General features: G+C 36.5%; 1 protein-coding gene and 1 long non-coding RNA gene across 51 annotated transcripts in view; one reads left to right on the forward strand and one right to left on the reverse strand.

Moving 5' to 3' along the window:
* The window catches only part of phldb1b (pleckstrin homology-like domain, family B, member 1b), a 149,618-nt gene that overhangs the window by 34,233 nt on the left and 90,005 nt on the right, over nt 1-25,380 (reverse strand). For 21 of the 50 annotated variants that reach the window (XM_087283943.1, XM_087283939.1, XM_087283931.1 and 18 more), the window contains 6 exons: nt 14,968-15,249; nt 13,740-13,886; nt 13,394-13,531; nt 4,652-4,780; nt 1,624-1,779; nt 1,429-1,539 (listed from right to left, as the gene is read on the reverse strand). In XM_087283943.1, coding sequence (XP_087140069.1) covers nt 1,429-1,539; nt 1,624-1,779; nt 4,652-4,780; nt 13,394-13,531; nt 13,740-13,886; nt 14,968-15,249 — 963 coding nt within the window. Of the gene's footprint in view, nt 1-1,428; nt 1,540-1,623; nt 1,780-4,651; nt 4,781-9,705; nt 9,766-13,393; nt 13,532-13,739; nt 13,887-14,967; nt 15,250-20,912; nt 21,001-25,380 lie in introns of those variants that run through there. The other 29 variants (XM_087283951.1, XM_087283947.1, XM_087283948.1 and 26 more) reach the window with 5 other exon arrangements.
* Nucleotides 18,852-24,138, forward strand: LOC147840599 (uncharacterized). The gene is made up of 3 exons (XR_015509339.1): nt 18,852-21,469; nt 21,521-22,966; nt 23,007-24,138. It is a non-coding gene; the product is annotated as an uncharacterized LOC147840599 (long non-coding RNA).

The following is a 25,380-nucleotide window of genomic DNA, read 5'->3' on the forward strand; positions in this document are numbered from 1 at the left end:
CCCACCCACTTCCCTAAACCTAACTGACAGTTTTCAAAAGCAATCCAGAAAAAGACAAGCCCTCACCTGATTTTTACCATGTGTTCAGATTTTACCACGTAAATAAAAATGAACAAAAAAAGACATTCATTCATTCATTCATTTATTTATTCATTTTCTTTTCGGATTAGTCCCTTTATTAATCTGGGGTCGCCACAGCAGAATGAACCGCCAACTTATCCAGTATATGTTTTACGCAGCAGATGCTCTTACAGCTGCAACCCATCACTGGGAAACACCCATACATTCTCATTCACACACACACACACACACACACACTACATACAATTTTAGCTTAGCTAATTTACCTATAATTTACCTATAATAATTTACCCGGAGCACCTGGAGGAAACCCATGTGAACGCGGGGAGAACATGCAAACTCCACACAGAAATGCCAACTGACCCAGCTGAGGCCCCAACCATTGACCTTCTTGCTGTGAGGCACTACCTACAGTACTGTGCCACCACGTTACCCCACTGCTATGTACTTGATTCAGATTTTGTCTTATCTGCTTTCTGGAACTGTTTTTTGCCAGACTCGAACCCTGTCATTGTGGTCAACTCCTCTCTGCTTCTCAAGTCTGCCGATGTACATGGCAAGCTACTAGACAAACTGGTAACAGCGGGAAAGCCGTCCATACTGAGGTAAGCGGTCAGCTTACCACCCTGGTGTCATACCACGCTGTAGTGTTCGCTGAAATGCATGCCATACGTACTTCTGGCTACATAATTCACGACCTTCAGAAATTTACATAGGGCTACATTTTCAGAATGAGCCTATGTTGATGTTTCCAAAAACAGGGAACTTGGTACGCATTTTGCCGGTTCATTTACATGTCAACTGCAATTTTTTTCAGTTTGAAACAGCTCACCAAAACAAAAATTCTAGGGTAGTTTGATAGGGCTCCGAAACAGCTTCCATTGGTCAGTGACGATTACGAAATCAGTAGGAGTGTTCAATAACTCCGCCTTCTTTAACATGCTTTATCTGTCATATCCAAGGGGGTCAAACAGGAGAACAACACCCAATACAACAACAGGATTGCACTGGAGAGTTGAGTGGCAGAACTGGTACACTGCACCTGTACGATCACTCGCTGAGAGATTTTTAAGACTGTCCACTTCAAGTTAAAAAACAAACTAAGTAAAGATATTGTATGCCGCAGTAGACTCTGATTTCTACTCTTATTTGTGTAAGACTGTTTGCCAGAGATGTTTATGAAACTTCTCTCACAGCTGCCATTGTTGTGTTTAGGGGTTCACTCCACACGAGCAGCATACCACATTTACAACCATGCCTACGGCTCTTAAACAAAGAATGAAAAGCATACCAGGGCCTTAAGTGTTCTTAAAGATGAACATAGGAAGTCATTTTCATTTCCAGTACCTTGTGTAGCATCTGCAAGGTGATGGTTCTGTCCTTGGCCAGTCTCTCACACTCCTGAGCGGCCTGTATTCCCAGCTGGCTCGCCTGGCTCTCCAATGCCACCACCTTTTCCTGGAAATAACATTTTTGACATGGGCTTTAGCAGCTCTTGTCTATTGCATATGCTTTGTCGTGACTGTGTGTGAGCTCATGTACCTTTCTCTTGGCGACACTGCTGTGGTATTGAGCTCTGTCCTGCATGAGCTGCTGGCTGATGGTCTCGCGCTCCTCCTCCAGACTGCTCTCCCTCTCCAACTGCTGAAACTCCAGGTCTTCAAACTGCTTTGTCGCTGCTTCAAGAGTCTCAGCTTCCTAAAACACACACATCTAAGTGAGGCTCAGTGAGCAGTCAGGGGATCCCATAGAAGACAGCACTGAGCATGCAGTCACAGGGACGATAAATGTTATGGCACACTAGAGGCTGTCAAGCGTATTTGACCAAATAAATTATTATTATAAATAATAAACTAATTATTAAAATTAAAACTAATACTTTAAGGCATAGTTTAACAAACTGCCTTAGTTAAATACGGTTATTTAAGACACATTTATAAAAATGGCCTTAGAAAAATATTACTGGTGTGCACCTGGGAACAAAAAAAATTACACTGACATATTTTAAGACATCTTACTGCAAGTTATTTTGAGTTGAGACAGATCAAACATGAAATTTAATCCTGACTAGCCTTAAATCTTGTTTGTGAAACTGGAGGTAAATGTGTGTATTTTTATCTACGACATACAGTATTAAGTAAAACTACTTAAATAAATGAAAAAACATTTTCTTTCCATAGCTTTTGTTTCTATATACCTGATACAAAATGTAAATGGGGAACATTTCTTTATTTCATATTATAAAATGATCTGCAATGCGATTCATAATTAATATTTTTAATTCTTTAAACAGCAAATATTTACTTTTAACTTAATAGGAACACCATAACCATTATAAAATAGTAAAGAAAGACCACTTTTATACTGAATAAACCTGAAAAATAAAAATGAACAGAAAAGACATTTATTCATTCATTTATTCATTTTCTTTTTGGCTCATTCCCTTTATTAATCTGGGGTCGCCACAGCGTAATGAACCGCCATCTTATCCAGCATATGTTTTACGCAGTGGATGCCCATCCAGCTGCAACCCATCACTGGGAAACATCCATACACACTCATTCACACAAATACACTACGGACAATTTAGCATACCCAGTTCACCTATAGCGCATGTCTTTCGACTTGTGGGGGAAACCCGAACACCCGGAGGAAACCCACACAAACACAGTGAGAACATGCAAACTCCACACAGAAATGCCAATTGACTCAGCCAAGGCTCGAACCAGTGACTTTCTTGCTGTGAGGCGATAATGCTACTCATTGCGCCACCGTGACACCCAGAGAAGAAATTAAAATAGCTACCAAATGAATCATATTTTAAAAAATTATACATATATGTACATATGTATACTTCATAATTTATTTTATGGAAACTGCACATATTTATTTGTGAATCCCTGATTCATCTGTGAAAAATAAATAAGTAAATAAATAAATAAATACATTTACAGGGTATATGCAGGAATCCTAAGGGAAAAAAACTTTTTTAAGACTTTTTAAAGACCTTCTCAGAATATTTTAAGACCTCATCGCTTCTATAAGTTATAATCAGTATTAAACCTTTAACTTGATAAACAGTTGTAGTTAAATAAATCAATGGAGCACAACCATACAACAGAACTCAGATAAACTTAGAAGTAATAAAGCTTGAAAGAATAAATTATGTGGTTGTTTTCAGCAACAGGCTACAGCCACTGTTTAAACTCGTCTTTCTCCAACCAGAAGTAGACAAACTTAAACTTTCCCATTCTGTTTCGCTCAATGGTTTTGCTACATATGTAGAGCGTCACATCGCCTTCCTGCATTTGTCTCAAATTATGTGACATCACCCAGACGCAGGAGCTTGGTTGGACACGGCTCGAACTAATCACATGAATCGAGCAGGGCGTTGTAAATATTAGGAAGAAAATAAATATATTTATGCTTTTTTGGAGTAAAACACTTTTAACAATGCTTGAACAAAATTGAAGACCTCGTAAAAATGCACTTAAGCTTTGTTAACCTTTTAAGGGCTTTAATTTTCTTATAATTGATTTATGAACTTTTAATACTTTTTAAGATCCCGTGGACAACCTTATTTATAAGTATACATAAAATGTTACTACAAATATCTAAATAAATAAAAAATAAAATGAAAATAAAATAAAATAAGATTAAATAAAATAAAATAACCCTGTAGTAACCTCAGGGATCTCAGTAGATAAAAATAGAACTTTGTGGAAATAATACCCTTAGAATCCTTCAAAGATCTATTACTAAATCGTACAAGTACATGAAATAAAATAATTTAAAAGGATAAAAAAATGTAATGAAAAAATAAAGAAAAATGACTTTATAAATCTATTTATAAAGCAAGTATGTCTCGCCGTTTCTATACGCACTTCAATGACTGGTGAACTGTCAACTTATTAAAGTGTGACATTTGAAGCCTCTGTGCACACATGACATCACTTTCCTCTCATGCAGCCTATTGAGTATTTATATATGCAAAAAAGAGCTATTCATCAAAAACACTAACACAGCACAGTCTGAAAAGATTGCTTTAAATGCTAAAATCAACATAAATATATATGGTATTTCCTTAAAGAGATTTCAAGGTATGTTTTGTATTGTACCATCTTTTTTATCACACAAATCAAATAACCTGTGTGGAATGAAGAGAAAGAAGTACATGATATTTCAGCAGATTAAACAAAAACACAAAACTATAGCGCTGTGTTAGTTTCTGCATTAATAGATTAGTAAAGTTATTCAATGTTATTCATATTTTGGCGACTTGACAGTAGTAAAACCTCAATATTACACCCCAAAAAACTGTCAAAAGCATGCTCAACATTCCACCTCTGAACACCACTATATGACCCTTTCAGTGCACTAAACTAATGCATACTCAAATAAAACATGATGTTCCCAGCAGAAATCATTGCCTGGACTGTAGACAGTCACTTAGAATAAATGTTTCTACTTAGGATCATCATGTTGGATTCGGTGGATATACAAGCCAGAGGAGCTTAGTTGGGGATGTGTATCAGCTTTATAAATGCTGATGGTCCTGATGGTCACTGACCCTCTTGAGCTGTTCCTGTAACTGTTCCCTCAGAGACTCAGGGCAGTTATGTAGCTGGCTCGTCAACTCATTGTACCCATCCTGAAGCCTCTCCAGGGCTTCCCGCTCCGCGTCAACATTAGCCCTCTCCTAGAAAGAAAACACACCATCCAGGAAGGGGAGAGAAAGAGAACACACAGCTCAAATCCACGCCATGCAGAAGCATCCCAGGTTAGACGTCACAACAGTCAACAAAAGTCGGTGGAGCCACAAATGATGAACCCCACGATTCATTGCACACTGAATGCGAAATTTTTACACGTTAAAAAATTAATTGAACCTCAAGCTGGTTCAATTGTATTGAACTGAAACTTTAATCTGTCGTTATAAAAAAACATTGAGTTTTTTTAATTTTTCATATCTGTAAAAAGCATTTTAAGAGTTGTTTTGACAATTCAGAGCCACCATACAAGCAAAAGACAAAATCCAAAATGCAGAACTTGCAGAACAGAGGACTTCATGACAAACAAAGTGTGTAATATATAGACACAATGTGGCGGATGGTTGAGAAACACAACTGTAAACTCCTCTATGCTGGTTTCAATGATATGCAGCTTTCCAATGTTACTGTTTGGCTAGTGTGTGTGTTTGTGTCCACCTATGATGTACTGCCAGACTGTTCAGGATTGGTTTACAGGAATGTGTGTTATGTGGCTGAAGTATCACAAGCAGAGTATCTAAATGCCACTGATTTCCTGAAATAAACTTTGAGTTTTGGGATAATCCTACACAGTTCTTTGATACAGAGGTGATTCTCTCCAATGAAAATTTCAGACTTCAGTGTGCTAAAACCCTAAGTCTTTGCAAACAATAGGACTGTAGGCCTGGACTGTAGGCCGTCAACAGGGCCAAACAGACTTCTGTTCTCAGGCATTTCTTGGTCAAAGCCCTCAGATATCTGCTGGTGTGCGTTCTTGTAGATTAGATTATGCCATTTCATTTATTTGGCATTTGAAGCTGGGCTTTTTTCTTTCTTTTATCGAAAAAAGAAAGATAAAGTTATAGCTACATGCTGAGAAGCTCTACACCGCAGTCATGCTTTGTGTTCTCTCATAGACCAATATGAAAACATTCACGGCACGTCAAGCAATCAATACATCAAAGCACAGACAGAACTAGATTCTGTTTAAAGAGCTCTCAAAGCCATTCCCAAGGTTTATAGGGGAATTTCCCATGTTTGCACAAACACTGCGCAAAAGTTTTTGTGGTCAAGATCAATCTAGTACAAATTACAGCCGGTCAGTGGAAACATGAGCATGGTGGCGGCTCTTCCCCTGGGTGGGAACTGGTTCAAAACAAACAAACTAATCAATAAAGGCCTGAAAGTGCATACCACAGTCTTTTAACCCAAAGTATCTTCATATACAGTTAAAGTCAGAACTATTAGCTCTTCTGTTTATTTTTTTCCCCAATTTCTGTTTAACAGAGAAAAGATTTTTTCAGCACATTTCTAAACAGAATAGTTTTAATAACTCATTTCTAATAACTGATTTATTTTATCTTAGCCATGATGACAGTTGATAATATTTTACTAGATATTATTTCGAGACACTTCTATACAGCTTAAACTGACATTTAAAGGCTTAACTAGGTTAATTAGGCAGGTTAGGGTAATTAAGCAAGTTATTGTATAGCAATGGTTTGTTCTGTAGACTATTGAAAAAAATATATTAAATATATATATTAGCTTAAATGTGCTAATAATTTTGACCTTAAAATGTTTTTTTTTTTTTATTAAAAACTGCTTATATTCTAGCCAAAATAAAACAAACAAGACTTTCTCCAAAAGATAAAATATCATAAAAAATACTGTGAAAATTTCCTTGCTCTGTTAAACATCATTTGGGAAATATAAAAAAAAGAAAGAAAAGGGGCTAATAATTCTGACTTCAACTGTATATTTTTCTATTACACATAATTTGAGAAATAGCTCATTAAATAATATAAATATTGTACACTTCTTTGTGTTAATTAAAGTTCATTTGAGTTTAGAAGAATTGTTTTTTTTTTCAATATGAATTGTTATTCAATGTTAATTATTGTTTTTTTAATATATTGAATAAAATCTTTTAGGCTTAAAAAGTGCTTAAAAGTACCTTGAAAAATTATAAATCCTAAATGAAACCATACAATAGTTGTTTCACTGAAAATGAAGGCTATAAACACTAAAAACATCATTGGATTTACCCAAAACTGAAAATTCTGTTTCCATTTACTCATCCCTTACTTATTTCAAACCTGTTTAAGTTTCTTTCTTCTGTTGAACACAAAATGAGATTCTTTTTGTAAAATGCCGAAAACTGATAACCATCGAGTTCCATGGTATTTGTTTTTACTACTATGGAAGTCAATGATTACCAGTATCTAGTATTCTTCAAAAAATCTTGTTTAGTGTTCAACAGAAAAAGAAAACTCATAAATGTTTGGAACCACTTGAGGGTGAGTAAATATTAAGTTAATATTCATTGTTGTGTGATCTATGCTTTGAGTTTAGGCTCTGTTTACACTAATACATTTTAGTTTTAAAATGCATAAGTTTTGCTAAGGTAAGGCCTTCTGTCCACTCTTAACCGAAGACGCCGAAAACTGAGCATTTTGCAAACAGAGAGGAGAGATGGAGAGGTCTTTTTAGTTTTAAAATGCTGCTGCTGCGTGTTGGTGCTGGTGTGGTTGGGGGAAAACGGAGACATCTGAAAACAGAGGTGGGGCTGCAGACATTCGCCTATCTGATTGAGGCTTTTTCCTCAATATTAAGTAGCCTACACACAGTTCAGCCTTGCATCCTTTCCTTGTCAGTTCAGACTTCACAAGTTTGATATGGAAAACAAACTCCCGAGGACACGTCGGGTAAATCTTCAAAGGGAACAGTGTATTTTATAACATCATTCACATCACCCTGGCTACGTTGTTTCACTTTCTTAACAATAAAATAGAAACATGATTTGAGAAACTGTTTATTTTCATTGTGATATTAGCCTCTTAACAGACAGCAGAAATGTTGAGGCATCGAGTAGCTGCATATTTATATGACCGCCACCCTAACTGTATGCATATTTATAACAAAACAAAGCCTAAAACAGAAATGTCTCCTTTTATTTTGATTGAAAAATACAAAACATTCCTTTTCTTTTGCTGAATATCAGTTTTTATAATCAATAATGGCCATTATATAAGTATAACTTACAATAAGTTTATACAATATAGCAAATAAAGGCAAGTAATTTCAGTCAAATGTGCAGAATCAGTGTCCGCTGTAACATTAATTGATGTATTTACCTAAATTATCTTTGTGCTCAGCCAAAACACGTTACCTAAGGCTGAGAACAAGTAATAGATTCAAAATACCAAAGTATGGGAATGTGTCATTAAATATAGGTAAGATGAATTAAATATCACTTTTACTAAATATAGTGAGATTAGATCCAGCGGTAGATCCTTGATGAACAGTCCGACGTGCACACCTCTCATCTGGGTAGATATGCTGCAGTGCAAGCCAGAGTGTGTGTGTGTGTGTGGTCATGTGATTTCAGCATTTTCAGCGGTTTAGTGTAGATGGAGAGTTGTTCAGAAATGCTAGGTGAAACGCCTGTTTGGATGCGGATCATTTTCATTCTAAAACGCCGTTTTAGAACTAAAACGTATTAGTGTAAACAGAGCCTAGAGAAACAAGAGATGGCTTTACAAAAAAGCATGATGTAATGGTTATAGTCTTAAAATCCTCAAAGGCCTTAAAGTCTCAAATATAAGATCTCGATTATAAGACCTAGACTATTACAAAGTTTACATTTTACAATGATACAAGCAACTGATATATGCGTTTGATTGATTTGGTTCAAAACACTGTAAATCAGGGAGCCTCAAATCTGGCCCAAGAGATCGTCTTTCTTGCTCACCCCTGAGCATGCTAATTGATATCTTCAGGATCATTGCAAAATCACAGGTATGTGAGTTTGATCAGAAAAATTCAAACTAACTCTGCAGACAATTGGCCCTTCAGGGCAAAATTTGAGGAAAATAATGAATCATTACGTGTTCAAATGATATTATGTAATTATACCTAAAAGCTTTTTTAGACATTTCTATTAAATGTAATTATGCCTTATATATGCAGCAGGATAATTCATTGAAAAAAACTGAATATTTTATTGTTTTTTATAAATACACTAAATGATACACACTATTAAATATAATAAAAAACAATATAAATAAGATTTGAACAAACTTCTTATAGCCAGAACAATTATGTAATGAGATCTGATATTGTCACAGCCTTTTCCTAATAAAATCAGGGATAAATCACCCAAAAATGAAAATTCAGTCATTATATACTCAACCCCACTTGATGGAGAGTAAATAGTGAGTAAATCTAAATTTTTGGGTGAACTATCCGTTTAAGCAATTTTTGAGTGAACTTTCCCTTTAAGAACCTCTCCAAAACCCCGAAACTTGGCAGAATTGACAAAGCAGACACCAAAACACCAAGAGAAACCCTGAACTTGACAGATAAGAAATAAAGGCTGGAATTCTAAAACAGCACGCAGGAAAAGGCTTTCTAACAGCCACCCACTGTAAGTCACTGAGTCTCGCACTGCTAGAGCCATTGTACCTCAAAGCCAGAGCTCTAATCCCTAAACCTGAGTTAGCTATGCTAAGCTAAAGAGTTTTGAACCCGAGGGGCCGAGCAGAAAAAAACACACAGCGACTGTCAGTGTGGAGAAAAGCAGTGAGGAGATTAGAGGTTAATGAAGGCTTGTTAGTGTTGCCAAGCTTTGTAGAGGACCTGATGAGAACCACCATAGAAGAAGAGGAAAAAGACAACACATCTTGGTGAATATATGCTTGATTACTGGACAGAAGCTTGGCGTTCTGCCCAAACTACAAAAGTGAAGTGCATTTAAATGAGACTATCATCTTCAGATCCTCTATTGTAGGATGTAAGAGTGATCGGATGTAATGGAAAGCGCTTTGGCTAGTTTGGATGAGCACTGTCGCTCTTTTGTGGTCATTTGTTTTACCTGAGGATGGCAATCGAGACCTGAATGGGCCTTGAGTGGCCATCTGGAAGAATGGCATGCCTTTAAGGAATGTCAGAGAACAGAAAAGGCTGTTCAGTCCAGAGAGGCTCAACAGTAGGAGACACAATACAGTCCACATAGGGATTCAAAACTCAGCACTTCACAAATAAAGTGCATCTACGTAAGTGAAATGTTGTTGACAAGAAGTTATTTTGTCTGTGGACAATAGTGTGTACACTATCAGTCAATAGTTTGGAGAATTATTTGTTTGTAAGTAAAAGAATGAGATCACCTAAGGTTGTATTTGCTGGAGGAGTATACAGTAATATTGTAAAGCTGAAGTTTCAGTATTATTTTAGAAATCAATATAATATGCTGATTATTATTATTATTATTATAAATGCTGACAATTGTTTTGCTCTTTTACAATTGTGATATACAATCATTTAAATTAATACTTTAATTCTGCAAAGGTCCATTAAACTGATTGAAGTGGCAATGAAGACTAGGGATGCACTGATATATTGGCCACTTAATGTTATCATCTGATTTTGGATTATATTAAAGCTATCTGCATACACTGTTGCCAACTACATACACTTGTCGATTTGTATATTTGCATTCTCTACTTACTTCAATTTTTTAAAATATATTTATTATCTGTTTTTGTCCTGTCTCTGAAATTCTGTTGCACAGTAGAAGCAAAAACAAATTCCTCGTATGTGTGAACATACCTGACAATAAAGCTCTTTCTGATTCTGAGTCAAATTTTCAGAGGAAGTTGCTGAAGGTGGAAAAATCTGACGCTAAAAGTTGCTAAATGATAGAGCTGGGCGATTAATCAAAATGTAATCAAAATTGACATTCACAACCTATAATCAATCTATTTTTTCCAGGATGATATTTTTAATTACTTTCCGTACATGTCACGTGACCCCGCTATGTTTAGGGCTGTGGCTGATTTATACTTCTTTGCAGCCACATCTGATCTCTGGTTAAGTAAGACAACGGACTCATTCTTGAGCCTTACTTTGCACTACATTGACGATGACTTGAAGCTGCGCCAGAGATGCCTTTAGACGGCATATAAAACTTGTCAGTGAACTATGAGGGCAAAAAAAAATTAATAAACAAAGTAAATAGCCGTTCATTAATTGTTAAATGTTAAAATGTTCAATTAATCAAGATTTAGATTTTAGGCCAAACTGCCCAGCCTTACTAAATGATGTAGCTTGCTTTGTAAGTAAATTTGATTGACTATTTAAAAATAAGTGGACATTATTAATGTACTTATTGGGAAAATTGCTACTTTTAACTGTCATCCAATGTGCTTCTACACATTCTTAACGCATTGTCACTTTAATTACAGAGTAAGCAGCACAGAAAAAATAGGCCTAATGCTGAAATGATTGCTTATTCTGCACGTGGTATTAATCCTTTAATCTTTTAACATGGGCGTCGAAAAAAAAAAAACTCTGTTTTTGCTCTGCTAGCATGTGCAGTGTGAAAGAGGCATTACGCCTGCAGTCATCAGTGTGCTTTTTTTCACTTTTTAAAAGTTGCTAAAAGTAGCCAAATGAATGTCAAAAATTGCTACGTTTGTTGCTCTTTGCTTTTTGATAAAAACATTGATAGAATGGTTCGAAAGGTTGCTCAATCTTGCAACAAATTGCTAAGTTGGCAATTTTGTCTGCATGTTTACTTAGATAAAAAATCTTTAAATATTTAATAAAAAATGCATTGCATTAAATGACAATATTATCTATAACGCTGGCACAAAACTATTGGTACGTATGTGCTAAAACTTCTTGAACGATAAAAGAAACAACAATAATAACTAGGGATGTAACGGTATTGTAAATACCGTCATATTAATTTTTTTCAATATTACCGTAGTCGCATGACTCGGTAAAACTATAGATCTTCTGAGAAAATTTGCTCAGGCAAATGAAGCGAACGGGAGGTAGCTGAAACTACAATTCCCATCAGCCCAGGCTTGGCCATAATTCCTTGCGGTCTGTTGTCGCTACAGATCCAGTAATGCGGAAATGGAGTGTGCTGCTAGAAGCAGGGATGAAAAAGAGCTGGAAAACCCTAAAGCGGGTGTTGTCGCCGCGCGCGTACTGAATAGCGGTGTTGTCGCACGAGTTCTTATCAGCTGTGTTGTCGCGCGAGTTCTGATCAGCTGTGTTGTCGCGCGCGTTCTGATCAGCTTTGTGGTCGCGCGAGTTCTTATCAGCTGTGTTGTCGCGCGCGTTCTGATCAGCTGTGTTGTCTCGCGCGTACTGTAAAGCGGGACGGAGGGTATGTCGCGTCGCGGGGGCACTTTTGATCATTTTGGAAGGGAACTTTCTATCCAAGACTAAAAAGGGCATGTGCACTGCACAGGTTGAGCCCTGTGTGTGCACGTGCCTGCAAGTTGGGGAATACGACTAATAATCAGTCATGGGGATTGCAGAAACACAGCACACTGTTCAGATTGATGCAGACATGAGACCTCTATCTTACGCATGGTTTGTCCTCTCAAGTGGGGGAAAGACAATGCACAACACTACCCACTGCTGTCAACCTGGGCCAAGTCATATCTCTCTTGTCCCAGAAACCTCAGTCCCAAATGAGAGGGTTTTTTCTGTTGCAGGGGACATTGTAAATGCCCAGAGATACCAGCTTTTACCAGATTATATTTATATGATAATTTTCCTTTAAACCCATCTCTATCTAAGTGAGTGAGTGATTAAATGTTGAATGTGATGAGTTTTCAACACTACTAAATTGAAACTTAATTTTTTTACATGGTTTAATAATTTTTTGTTATTAAAATTGAAGTTCCTGTTTCAAAGCTTACAGATAGATGGCTAATTTGTATGTCATTGACACTTTTGGCACTTTTTTGGAGTATTTTCAAAAGTTTAGTTTTTTCCTGTAAATGATTCAATAAATACCGTACCGTGACATTCATACCGAGGTATTACCGTACCGTGAAATTCTGATACCGTTACATCCCTAATAATAACATATAGGACAATAATTACATACAGCAATAGCACTGGCTCTAAATATGCTTATTTTGTTTATTAAATAAATATGTTCTATTTAATGTCAAATAAAAATTACTGTTGTTAAAAAATATATTTTAAATACCAAAAAATCACTATTGAAGATTGTCAATATTGCTATTTTTAAAATGTTGGACAATTGAATGTTTAATGGATCCAAATCCAACTAATTTAATGGAGAAAAAATGTGCAAGTATTGGATTGTACTATGTGCTAATGACCAACATTGGTATCTGAATCAACTGAAAGTTTTATTTTTGTAAAAATTATATCATTATCAGCAATAAATAAATAAACAATCATATCAGTGCATTCCTAGTTACAAGGTCACAAAATATATCTCAATTTCAAATAAATGTTGATATTTTGACTTCTCAAAAAAAAGACTAAAACCTTAAATATATGTACTTTAGGAAGTACAGCTAATAAAGTACTGACACCAGAAATCAAAATGATTTCTCTTGATCACCTCAGCAAATACATTTTTGAAAAATATGTAAGCAAAACAGAAAAAAAAAATCTATAGGCATCCAATTGTCTACATTTTACAAATAAACATGCATTTTATCATATGTCTCTGAATGTGGGTGGTTTACATTCAGTGAGCCTGCGTGTGGTGATCGTGTCCATACCTTGTCCTTCTCTCTCTGGATGCTGCTCTCCAGTTCAGTGAGTTTGCGCTGCAGCTGGTTGATAATCTCGGTCTCAGTCTCGATTTGCTCCATCTCAGCCTGTCTTTCTCCCTGCAGCAGAGCTCTCTCCATCTCCGCCTGTCCAGATCAACACATCAGATAGAGCCGTTCTCACACAGGACACATAAACACACCCGAGAGCCCCATATGACATTCTCTCTTCCAGGACGCATCACTTCCCTCTGCTCTGACTCTTATCCACTATAATTAGGAGGAAAGCACTTCCTGTGTATCCTTTAGTGTGTTTAGGGAGCTGTGCAAGAATTGTTTTGTGTGAACTGCTTGCCTCTTGTTTAGACTCCTGAAGTTGCTGCTCCAGTTCTGTGATTCGAGCTTTGAGCTCATCTACCTTTGCCAGCACTCGAACCCGCTCCTCCTCCAGGTAGCCCAGCTCCAGACGGCCAATGCTGCCCGAACCCAGAGACTCCTCAGCCTGAAAAATTGTTATCGATATAAGAATCAATTTGAATCAATATAACAATTCCTTTGTGGGTTTGTTCAACAAGAGCGAGGCTCGAAATTATTCATACCCCTGGGAAATTCTGACTTAAAGTGACTTTTAGTCAACCAGCAAGTAGTTTTTTGGAGCAGAAATGACACGGGCTTCTCCTAAAAGATAATAAGACAATGTACAAGAGGCATCACTGTGGACAGTTCTGTCAGTTTTTGTTTACATTTGAACAAAAACTTTAAGTCTGAATTTGTCAGGGGAATGAATAATTTTGGACTTAAATATTTTGTAACTTATTTTTGTACCGAGACCCAGAAGGCACATGATGGTGGGGAAAAAATAGATGGTAGAAAAAAAACTGAGTGATAGGAAAACATATTTTTAAGTTTTTACGTTCTCTCACAAAGATGTTTTGGGTTCCCTCGCAAAACTGTTTTCTACAAACACTTCCTGTTCACTTGATACATGTAAACCCTCCCTTTTTTGCCAGGATTTTAGCATTCTATCCCATTATCATCCTATCATTAAGTATTTTCTCATATTTTTCATATTCAGATTTTTATTTTTGAAAGCACGCTGAAATTAATATGAAAATGTCGGCTTTCAATTTCTTTCCATTAAAGCTGTGCGTCGATTATTGCCCTTCATATGCAACCTCTGAATCAGCGAATGCATGAATTAGCGCTGACTGACAGAGATCAGCTTCTGTACACTCCATTAATATTACCCCCAATTATTTCCGAAAAAGAAAAGCTTCTTAAACTCAAATATACAACATGTAAAAAGCACATTAATATTGTTATTAAACTGGAAGTTCCAACACTGTTATTGGTAAAACCCTGTGTTATAAAACAGGAAGTGTTCTAACACTGTAAAGAAGGTAGGGTTCCACACAATTCATTCCTGTTGTCGCAACACAAATCGAATAAGTTAACTTAACAAGTGGATTGAGCATAAAAAAATTCAGTTGTCCCCCCAAAATCTTAAGAATTGAGTTGTTTCAGCTCAAAAGAAGTTTTGAACTAGCAGCTATTTTTTGTATGTAAAAGAAAAACAGTCTAACCTGTCCATTCTGTCCATTTAGCAGAGCAGGTGTCCGTCCGTCCAGCTGCACACTCTCAGTGCTACTGCTATCCTCCTTCAGGTTGTCCTCTTGGCTTTCCCGATGTCTTTGAGTCGCTCTTAGTGAAGCGCTGTTCACGCTGTCCATTGAAGGACGCCTGACGTTAAGCCCGTCCCTCGAGCCAAGCCCAGAGACGCCCATCCTGCCCAAATCACCCGGCGGCCCGTCGCCCTTGTTATACTCAGCGCAGAGGTTCAAGATTGTCTCCAGCCGCTGCCGTTCCTAAAACACAACAGAGATGAACCATTAGATGAGTCAGGGGTGCCAAAAATGGCCCTCCCGTTATCTAATTTCCTCTGCGCCAGCCTCTGGCACTCAACAACCAACTGATGCCAATCTGAAGAGAGAGCAGAGGAAATAAACAGAAGCGCCGCTGTCTGGAGGGACTCTTATCACGAGCCTGTTCTCCAGCGATGGGACGCGGCCCTGCTTTCAACACACACAAACACACACACTCTGCGCTTGTCAGAACAGGCCCTCGCTTACAGCAGACACAAAAACCTCTCCGCCGATACGCACAAGCCGTGCTCCATCAGCCTGTGGGGTCTGAATGTGGTAACAGCTGCCCTCTTTAGCCCACCTCAAACACACATTCTCACTCTGACCTTTGACTGTTACATGCCATTTGTGCTAGTCTGAGGCAGCGACTCCGCTTAGTAACAGTAGTCTGCATGCTATGGGAACGGAAATCATTTGCTTTTCATGTTTCTTTATAAGGCGGCATGGTGGCACAGTGGGTAGCAATATCGCCTCACCACAAGAAGGTTGCTGGTTCAAGTCTCAGCTGGGTCAGTTGGCATTTCTGTGTGGAGTTTACATGTTCTCCCCGTGTTTGCGTAGGTTTCCTCCGGGTGCTCCGGTTTTCCCCACAAGTCCAAAGACATGCGCTTTAGATGAACTGAATAAACTAAATTGTCTGTAGTGTATGAGTGTGTGTGAATGTATGGATGTTTCGTAGTGCTAGGTTGTCGCTGGAAGGGCATCCACTGCGCTAAATATATGCTGGATAATTTGGCAATTCCTTTCACTGTGGCAAACCCTGATTAATAAAGGGACTAAGCGCAAAAGAAAATGAATGAGTGTTTCTTTACTATGCCGATACATTAAAAAACGTTTGTCACATTGTGCAAAATATATTTAAATAAATGTCACTACAGATTTTTGTTGAATTGTGCAGACACACGTATACCATGATAAAATACTAAACAGGAACCAACGAGCACTCGAGGATATAAATATATTTTGAATACATTCCTCTGTGTTGGCGTGGGTTTCCTCTGGGTGCTCTCACACAAGAAGGTCGCTGGTTAGAGTCCTAGCTGGGTCAGTTGGCATGTCTGTGTGAAGTTTGAATGTTTTCATCATGTTGGTGTGGGTTAATTGTCCGTAGTGTGTGTGTGTGTATGTTAGAGTCATACCTATCAACCCTTCCGTCTTTTCCAGGATTGTCCCGTATTTTACAGTTCTATCCTGCTATCATCCTGTAAAGGTATTTTCCTGTATTTCTCCTGTTTTTTAGTCTTTCTATGAAGGTTGGCAATAAACATTAAAGAACTGATCCTCCTTTTACGCAACCGACACCGCCGAACCACCAGGGGACGCCCCTTGCTCCTAAATGTCTGTTCTGTGCTTTTGTTTTTTTTAGGCATGAAAAAACTTTTAAATAAATATAAAAATGGTGGGATTCCATTTCCTTTTCATTACAGGTGTCATCGCCCCTCCTATGCAATCCCCAAAACAGTCGGTATATATATATAGTACATATAGCGGTGCGTGACTGTCAGCTGACGCGCTTCATAGTGATAAATAGATGCTGTTTCCCAAATGGATTCTGTACACGCAATTTGAAGCGGAGCAAAAGTCTGGGTTTTGGGTGCATGTTTTAACAGACATATACACACAATTAATAATAATAACATATAAAACATGTCAATCTTGGAAGTTTTTTTTTTTGTTGTTGTTGTAACTAATTTTGGCCTAAATGACCATAAAAAGTTAGGAAAGCAAATGAATGCTTTCATTATAACGTTAGAAGTGTGCAGTTTTTTTTTTGTGACACCTCTGTTATTTAAGATTATCAAATGAAAAATTCAAGTAAATGAGAGATTCATTTCTTTCTCTTTAATGAGAATGTGTTAATTATACAGTGAAGAAAAGGTTAATGAAATTTAATAACTTGATTCTATTTCTTTATAATAGCTATTAATTTTAATAAGCTGAACTGTTAGCTAATTTATTTGCTGCTAATGTTTACTATTTATTTTTTCTTTTGTAAATAATAATAAAACATATTACATATAACATATCCCTTATTATGGTGGGCATATCCCTTATTTTCACATCCCAATGATGACAGGTACGGTATGGGTATTTCCCAATACTGGGCTGCGGCTGAAAGGACATCCACTGCGTAAAACATTTGCTGGAATATACTCTGTGGCGGTTCATTCCACTGTGGATATAGCTAAAGGAAAATTAATGAATGAATGTTTTAAAGAGGGATGTTAATATGAAGCATCAAATCAGCAAATTAGAATTTCTAAAGGATCATGTGACATTGAAGACTGGAATAGAAGTAATAATGCTAAAAAGTCAGCTTTGACAAAACAGAAAATAAAATGACATTTTAAAACACTCTTAAACACAGTTATCTTAAATCTTAAAATAGTTGTCAGTTTTTAATGAAATGCATGCAGCCTCAGGATGCAGAAGGGACTTCCTTAAAAAAACAATCTCCCTGACTTCAAAACTCTGAATGGTAGAGCACATAAAATTGATATACATATATGCATATTTAATTTTCATAAAATCTCAATCACTAACAGTCTCTTCATCACAACCCCCCCAGTTGGGAAACCCTGCTTCAGGATGTGAAATAATTGCACATGATTAAATCCACAGCAGAGAAAGAGGCTAAACAGAGACTCCGGCAGGTTGCGTGTGCTGTCTTTGAAGTGCTCTAGAGACTAGATGAGCTCAGTGTGATTTTGTGGAGTAAACGCAAAACCCTTAATTAGCACAACCTGTAATCATCAGCCTCCCCGATCTCCAGGATCACACTGAAATCAGGAACACGGCTGAGCAGAATCACTTCAGACTGTTCCCATGGCCCTTTCCCATTGCACACGCCACACTGGCTTAACAATACTTTTGTACAAAAACTTTGGTATGCTGTAAGTTGAGAAAAGTAATAATAAAGTAATAATAAAACCTTTAATTCACCTAAAAAATACAATTCTGTCATTGTTTACTGGTGAACACAAAAGAAGATATTTTGAAAAATGTTGGAAACCTGCCGTTGACTTTTAAAGTTTTTTTTTTTTTTTAACTCAGGCTGATTATGTACCCCATATACATTTCTGGAGAGCACCAACTACGTCCCAGGAGCTATGTTTTTTTTGCAGTTTTTGCTGCTGTGTATGTACGCTTTTTAAGATGTCAAATTTCTCTCACGAGTGCCATTTGCTCTCGCTGTTTTCATGTAAATCCACCAGAGGCTGCTTTTGCTTATGTCTTACCTGCTTTCTGGAACCATTTTTCGCTGGACTTAAACCCTATCATCGTGGTCAACTGCTCTCTGCATCTCAAGTCCATGGACATATACATGGCGAGCTAACTGGATAAACTTGTAACAGTGGGAAAGCCGTCCATACAGAGGTAAGAGGTCAGCTGGTAAGCAAGAAAAGGAATGGCGTCATACCGCCCCAAAGCATTAATTTTAAAGACAAAAATGCAGTCATACGTACTTCTGGCTACATGATTCAAAATCTCCAGAAATGTATATAGGGCTATGTTTTTTAGAATGAGCCTATGTTTTTGTTTTTCCTAATATGGATGTCAATGGTTACCAGTTTTCAACATTCTTCAAAAGAAAAAAGAAACTCACAGAGCTTGATGGTGAGTAAATGTGAGTATCTTTTAATTTTCTTAAATAATGTATGGAAAGTAGAGATGTCTAGATCCCATCATGTGATCAGAAATCGGGCCCGAACGTGCAGCTTCAGATTTGATCAGAACAGCAACACGTGCAGCATGACATCACATTGTTGCAGAGACGCTATTGGTTAAATTCCAGCAAAGTAGAACATGGATGTAGCTTGAAGCGGTAATTGGGAATATGTCTGCGGTCTGGAGGTATTATAAGCTTGATGAAGACAACATTGCCTAGCAAACTGTGAGAGATGTAAACTTGGGATTGCAAGAGGTGGAAATGAAAACACAACAAACAAACAGAGTTGTTGAATGTTAAAATAAGGTGAATTAAATGAAAAATAAGGAGCATCCTGTATCTGGTCCTTCGCTCTCCTTTATTCGTTTTTATGTATTATAGAAGTATCAGATCGGGTTTCAGTATCGGTAGATACTCTAAATCAAATGACTCAGATTCGAGGGGCAAAAAACCCTGATCGGGACATCCCTAATGGAAAGTGTTATCTAAAGGTAATCACATTTCATTCATTCATTCAATTCGTTTTCCTTTGACTTAGTCCCTAATTTATTAGGGATCACCACAGTGGAATGAACCACTAACTATAGCAGCATTTTTTTTACGCAGCGGATGCCCTTTCAGCTGCAACCCAGCACTCGGAGAGGTAAGCGGCTTTTAATTTTGAATTTAGTTTTGATTTATTTTTTATGTACAATGGATAATTTCCATTTCTTTGCCTGAAAATGTCTTTTTTTGTTCCATCCCTAATTAAATAAACTAATTTCATATAAAAAAAAATAATAAAATGCACATGGTATCATGGTAACACCACATTTATGTTTATTATATATATATTTTTTGCCTGTTATCAAGTAAAAGGTACCAAGTGTAAAAGATTTCTGTTAACTAAAAATAATAATATTTTCTCATGACAAATAGTAGCTTTGCTCTCTTGGTTTGTCTGTTCAGAGACTTAAAAAAGACAAAAAATATACATTTGGAACTGGTTTGCAAATGAAATGCTATGATACTTTAGCATGCACTTTGCATTCTGTTCTGTTTATGTTGACATCATGTGGTGTCATTGGTACATACAGTAGTGTGTTCCTCTCACAGGAGAATTTTAAATAACTTATTAAAAGTGCATCAACGTGTCCTCACCTGGCTGAGAAAATGACACGTCTGAATTAAAAAATAGTGCTTTCATTTCTCAAGCTCTGTCAAAACCCAGAGACCTTTTAATACTGACAGGCTGATATCACAGAAAGTTTCTCCACAACTACAATTTGCACCAGTAATTGCTGTATACCGTAACTGCTAATTATCAACACTTGAGAGCCAAGACCAACTGATTTTTTGTGCAGTCAAAACTGTTAAAAGCTCCAACACAGATGTTCCCACTGCCAAAAGAGACTTTTAGTCCAAGTTTAGAACAGGACTACTATACAGCAGACCCCAATGTGTTTCATTTACAAGTTTAAAGGGTCCTCTGTAGTTGTCATTAGCAGGGTTGCCTGGGGGAAGGAAATAGTTTAAGATCACGCTGAACACACCCTGACTCTTAAAAGTCCTCTGAAACACACGGAGGCTGATGAGCCGCAGGAGGGATTCAATCATTTGATCTGCTTCCATCAGCCCTTTGAGCTTCTGATCCTGGAGTTTACAGGCAAGCTTGATGAGTGTTTCCAATTAAAACTGAGACTACCTGAACACTTCTAAAGAAGCACACACTGTTTCATTGTGCCGTGAAGGAGCTCCTTTTTAACAAATAGACGCATGCTCTAGTCGTGAAACAACAAATTTCACTTAATAATAGCTAACTTATGATGACACAGAGGCTGAATATCAGTCTAACATATTTACATATGAACTATTAGCAGCTCTGCATGAAGATTCAGACGAAAATATGCTTTTCTAAACACAATAAGAGCATTGGAATGAGAAAGCACTCACTCACCCTCATTGTGACGTGCTAAAAGTCGCAAGCTAGTTGGAGTCCTGTGGTTCTCTCAGATGTCCTCATTGAGTCACTCTCCAGAACTCACACACACACTGAGACAGATGAACAAATAAAGCCCCTAGTCCCTCCGCCTCCAACACACACACACACACACACACACACACACACACACACACACACACACACACACACACACACACACACACACACACACACACACACACACATACACACACACACACACACACACACGCTCAGGTCTGATTTCTTAAAAGTGTGCTGGTAGATATTGTGCATAAATGCAGTGATATATTTACAAGACTGTTCACATGGATGTCTTATTATGTGTTACAACTTTTCATCTCAACAATTACATAAACATACACAAATGCATACAAAAAACATCATCTCTTGCTTATTTAGCACTAGACATGGGATGATAAATGTCAAGGTTTTTAAAACTGCCAGAATTTTCTGTTATACTGTTCCTATGGTATATGTTTAGTTTAGTTTAGTTTAGTTTAGTTTAGTTTAGTTTAGTTTAGTTTAGTTTAGTTAAGTTAAGTTAAGTTAAGTTAAGTTAAGTTAAGTTAAGTTAAGTTAAGTTAAGTTAAGTTTAGTTTAGTTTAGTTTAGTTTAGTTTTGGGCAACAGTACAAGGAACCTCCACATCAAAAGCTGTTACAAAACAATTTAAATGTTCCGTACGGCTGCAGGCGCCACCACTTATACATAACCCAGAAATAAAGAAAAAACACTGCAATGCATACATTTTTATAAAGTGTTTAATTGTTTTATTACTAAATGGACAAATCTTTACAAAAAAGCAATATTTTTCGCGTTATTAGATTGAAAGCCCGTGCAAAAATGATTGAAAGTAGACAAAAGGCTTAAGCGTTTAAACTGCATGTTTTTGAGCTGGAATGTGTCTTTCTTGTTTACCTGTGATCCGATCGAACAAAAGATGTCTTACTCTGTAAACAGGGCAGCATCACACATGTTAAATTCTCTCTCTCTCACATCTGCAGAGTCATCCTAGCCTTTCTCATAGTAATCTTCCTAAACTAGCCCACGGACGGTGTGCGATAGCTGCGCACTGTAGCATGCAGGCGCGCAATGAGGAATAATTGACTGCTTGCATCAAAAGGGCACTCATGTTATTGCGCAATGATAAGAAATAATATAGACCGCGCCACCAAACACATGAAAACGAAAGTAACGACCGTGATTTTAAAAATGTAAGAAGTAAAAGTAAAAAGTTGTCAAAAAAATAAAGAGTTGAGTAAAGTACTGATACAAGAAAAATCTATTTAAGTACCGTAATAAAGTATTATTACTTCGTTACTTCCCATCTCTGCTAAAAGTAAAGTTCAGCCAAAAAAAAATTACCTTATCATTTATATACTTATGAATATCTTTCTTCTGATGGATCAAAACAAGACATCCTGAAAAATGTTAGAAACAAGCAAAAACAAGTACACTGTAAAATACAAAAGATTAAGGTCTCACAAACCATTTGAGGAAACTGATTGCAAAAAAACATTTAAGTTCAACTAATCCTAATGAGTACTGTGAACTTAATCCATTTGAGGTTTACTATGCTCAAAGCAATTTAATCATAGTAAAACGTGATAAATGAAGAACTCAAATCAACGGAGTACTGTAAAACACAATAAGTCAAGTCAACTTAAACCGTTTGAGGAAACTGATTGCTTACTTTTTGAGGAAACTTACTCCATTTAAGTTGAAGTAATGAGGTATTTAATTAACTCATTACCTTCAACACTGAGTTCACAACTCTTTTTAAATGAGTAGAATTAACTTTCAGTCAATTTTGAGTTAACTACATTTATTACATTTGATAAAGATGACTGTTGGATTTTCAGTTTAGAAACAAAAATAAATAAATAAATAAATAAATACTATGGGAATGAATTGCTGCTGCTTTATAGCATTCTTCAGTTTATCTACTTTGTTGCTCAACAGAACAAAGAAACTCAAACAGACTTGGAACAAGTGATTTTTCATTTGTTTGGTGAACTATCCCTTTTTGTGAATAGAAAGATTTTTTAAAAACTTCTAAAAAGAACAGTTTTTTTTAAATACTTCAGACTCTTTAACATTCCCTATTAGTTTCAATGAGCCACAAGAATAACTTTTAATACTGCACAACCATCACACTCCTGTGTCACTTTTCCTTTCTCTGCTCAAGAAGATATGATTTAATACTTTGAAGTAGATGGCTTGTTTGGACTTGACAAATGCGGGAGGCCTATAATCACACATTTACACATCATTCGTTGTCTGTGCTAACTAAACATCTGTGCTCATGCACTGTAGATACTGGTCATAAAAAATACTGTTAATGAGAAAATTACACTTTAGTCAAATTCTACAATCTAAAACCCAACTAGAAAAATAAAGACGGTTTCCAGTAAAAGGTATGTAAGATAACCATAAAGCGCTTCATACTTTCCAGATGACAGCAGTGAACAGACGCAACTCTCTGTTTGTTTTTGGCAAGTATGTGTCCTGAAGCCAAAAAGTTCTCACATTCACACAAGGTCCAAAAGGTTTATTTTGGCAATGCCATAGAAGAAACTTTTTGGTCGCCTAAAAAGTTGTTCTTTTTCATGTAAAAAGATTCTTTTGTGAATAAAAAGGTTCTAGGAATATTGAATGTTTTTATGAAAATATTGATGCTAATAAAAAAAAAAGTCAATTGGAGATTCTAGTCAAATACAGTAAAATATGTTTATGTAATAAAAATGTTTTCAAATGACTATCCTACGTTTGCATGACATAGACATTAACATGGTAATAAAGTAATATAGCATAATATTTCCATGTCCAATTCTAAAAACGTCACCATTCCAATGCAATATCACAGTTTATTAATTTTATCTATTACTTATAACCATACAATAAACATTTAAGAAATAATCACGGGGGTTTAATCTAATCAAATCAAGATAAACAACTAAATAATGACTGAGAGATAGAGAATGATGCACAAATAGTGTTCATTTAGTTGGACTGAGAACAAAAAATGAGAACAATGAGAATGACTTATCTGATTAGAAATAAAGACTACAAGATGAACAGAAAAAAATTAGGTTTCATTCAACTGTGGTGTACTTATCCAGATAAAAAAACATCTCAGGTATTAAAGGTTATTAGCAGCACTTAAACCCCAGACAAAAAAAAAAAAAAAAAATGAAAGACGGCATTTAAAAAAAACATTCCAGTTCTCTTATTTCCGCTCGCTTCATTTTTATGCATTCCTACCACACATCCACCAATCAGAGTTCAGGAGACACAGACTTTGCCTTCTGATCCCAGTCTTACATTCCACCGTCTTCCCTCTGTCTGGAGTGACACGCACAAACACACAGCTCCTCTAATGCTTTTTTCAGAGATGCTCAACCCCCCTGCCATGTCGGAGGCTCACTCCTGCTCTTCCTGACCTTTTCCTGTCTTTAAATGTGTGCCGGGGTCACGGTGCCACTCTTACTGTGATGTGCCTGGATTATTTGAATACCTTAAAGCAAAAAGACTTCAATAGCTTCCGTTCTGGCTCTCTAAAACAAACAATGAGAGATTTTACATGATTGACGTAATACTAACAGGAGCAAAAGAGCTGTTTTCAAGCATATTGTAATATTCTTAAGCAAATCATTCTCAAACAAATCAAAATTAGAGAGCATTTTTAGATTTTTTTCACATTGTGGTAAATTCCTTAATTTTCTGACAAATTCTATTTAATTGGCAGCCATGTTTTTTAGGTATCACTGACTTTGCAAAATTTTAATAACTATATACACTTTACAAAAAAAAGTGTTTTTTTGGTAAAAGGCACACTCTACACAGGAATAGACTCATTTTAAATAGTTGAATTTTGCCATTTTTTAATCCATTTAATCAATCACTGCATCTGGTTGGAGAACGTTTTCAGCTTAGCATTGCATAAATCATTGAATCAGATTAGACCATTGACATCTCAATTGAAAATGTATCTACTATTGATCTAACAAGAGAAAAAAATCTGCCGAATGAATTAAAAAAAATGATAAAAGTAAAAGGTTAAACACTCAGAGACTTGTCAAATCAGCCTATCCCCCCGGCCCTCAAATCTAATGTTAACAAGCACAACTTTGTATTTTAGCAATACATTAGTAAATGTTTAACATCGCTAAATAAGTGCTGTTCAAGTATACTTTCATTTTTAGTTCAGGAAAGGAAACATGTTGATAAATGTTAACTAATGGGACCTTTTTTTTGACAGAAAACTGTAAATATAGTTAAATAAATGCATTTTTGATTCCTAAATGTGTGACATATCTACCTGAATCCAAAGTGACTTATACTCAAAACATAATGCTTCTCATACATCTTTAAAAAAAAAACGTAACTGTATATACACCCTGTGAATTATTCAAATTATTCAAATATTTTCACAGCATTAT

This window comes from Danio rerio, chromosome 15 (assembly GCF_052040795.2).
Source record: "Danio rerio strain M-AB ecotype USA chromosome 15, GRCz13ab, whole genome shotgun sequence".
In the NCBI taxonomy this organism is placed as follows: Eukaryota; Metazoa; Chordata; class Actinopteri; order Cypriniformes; family Danionidae; genus Danio; species Danio rerio.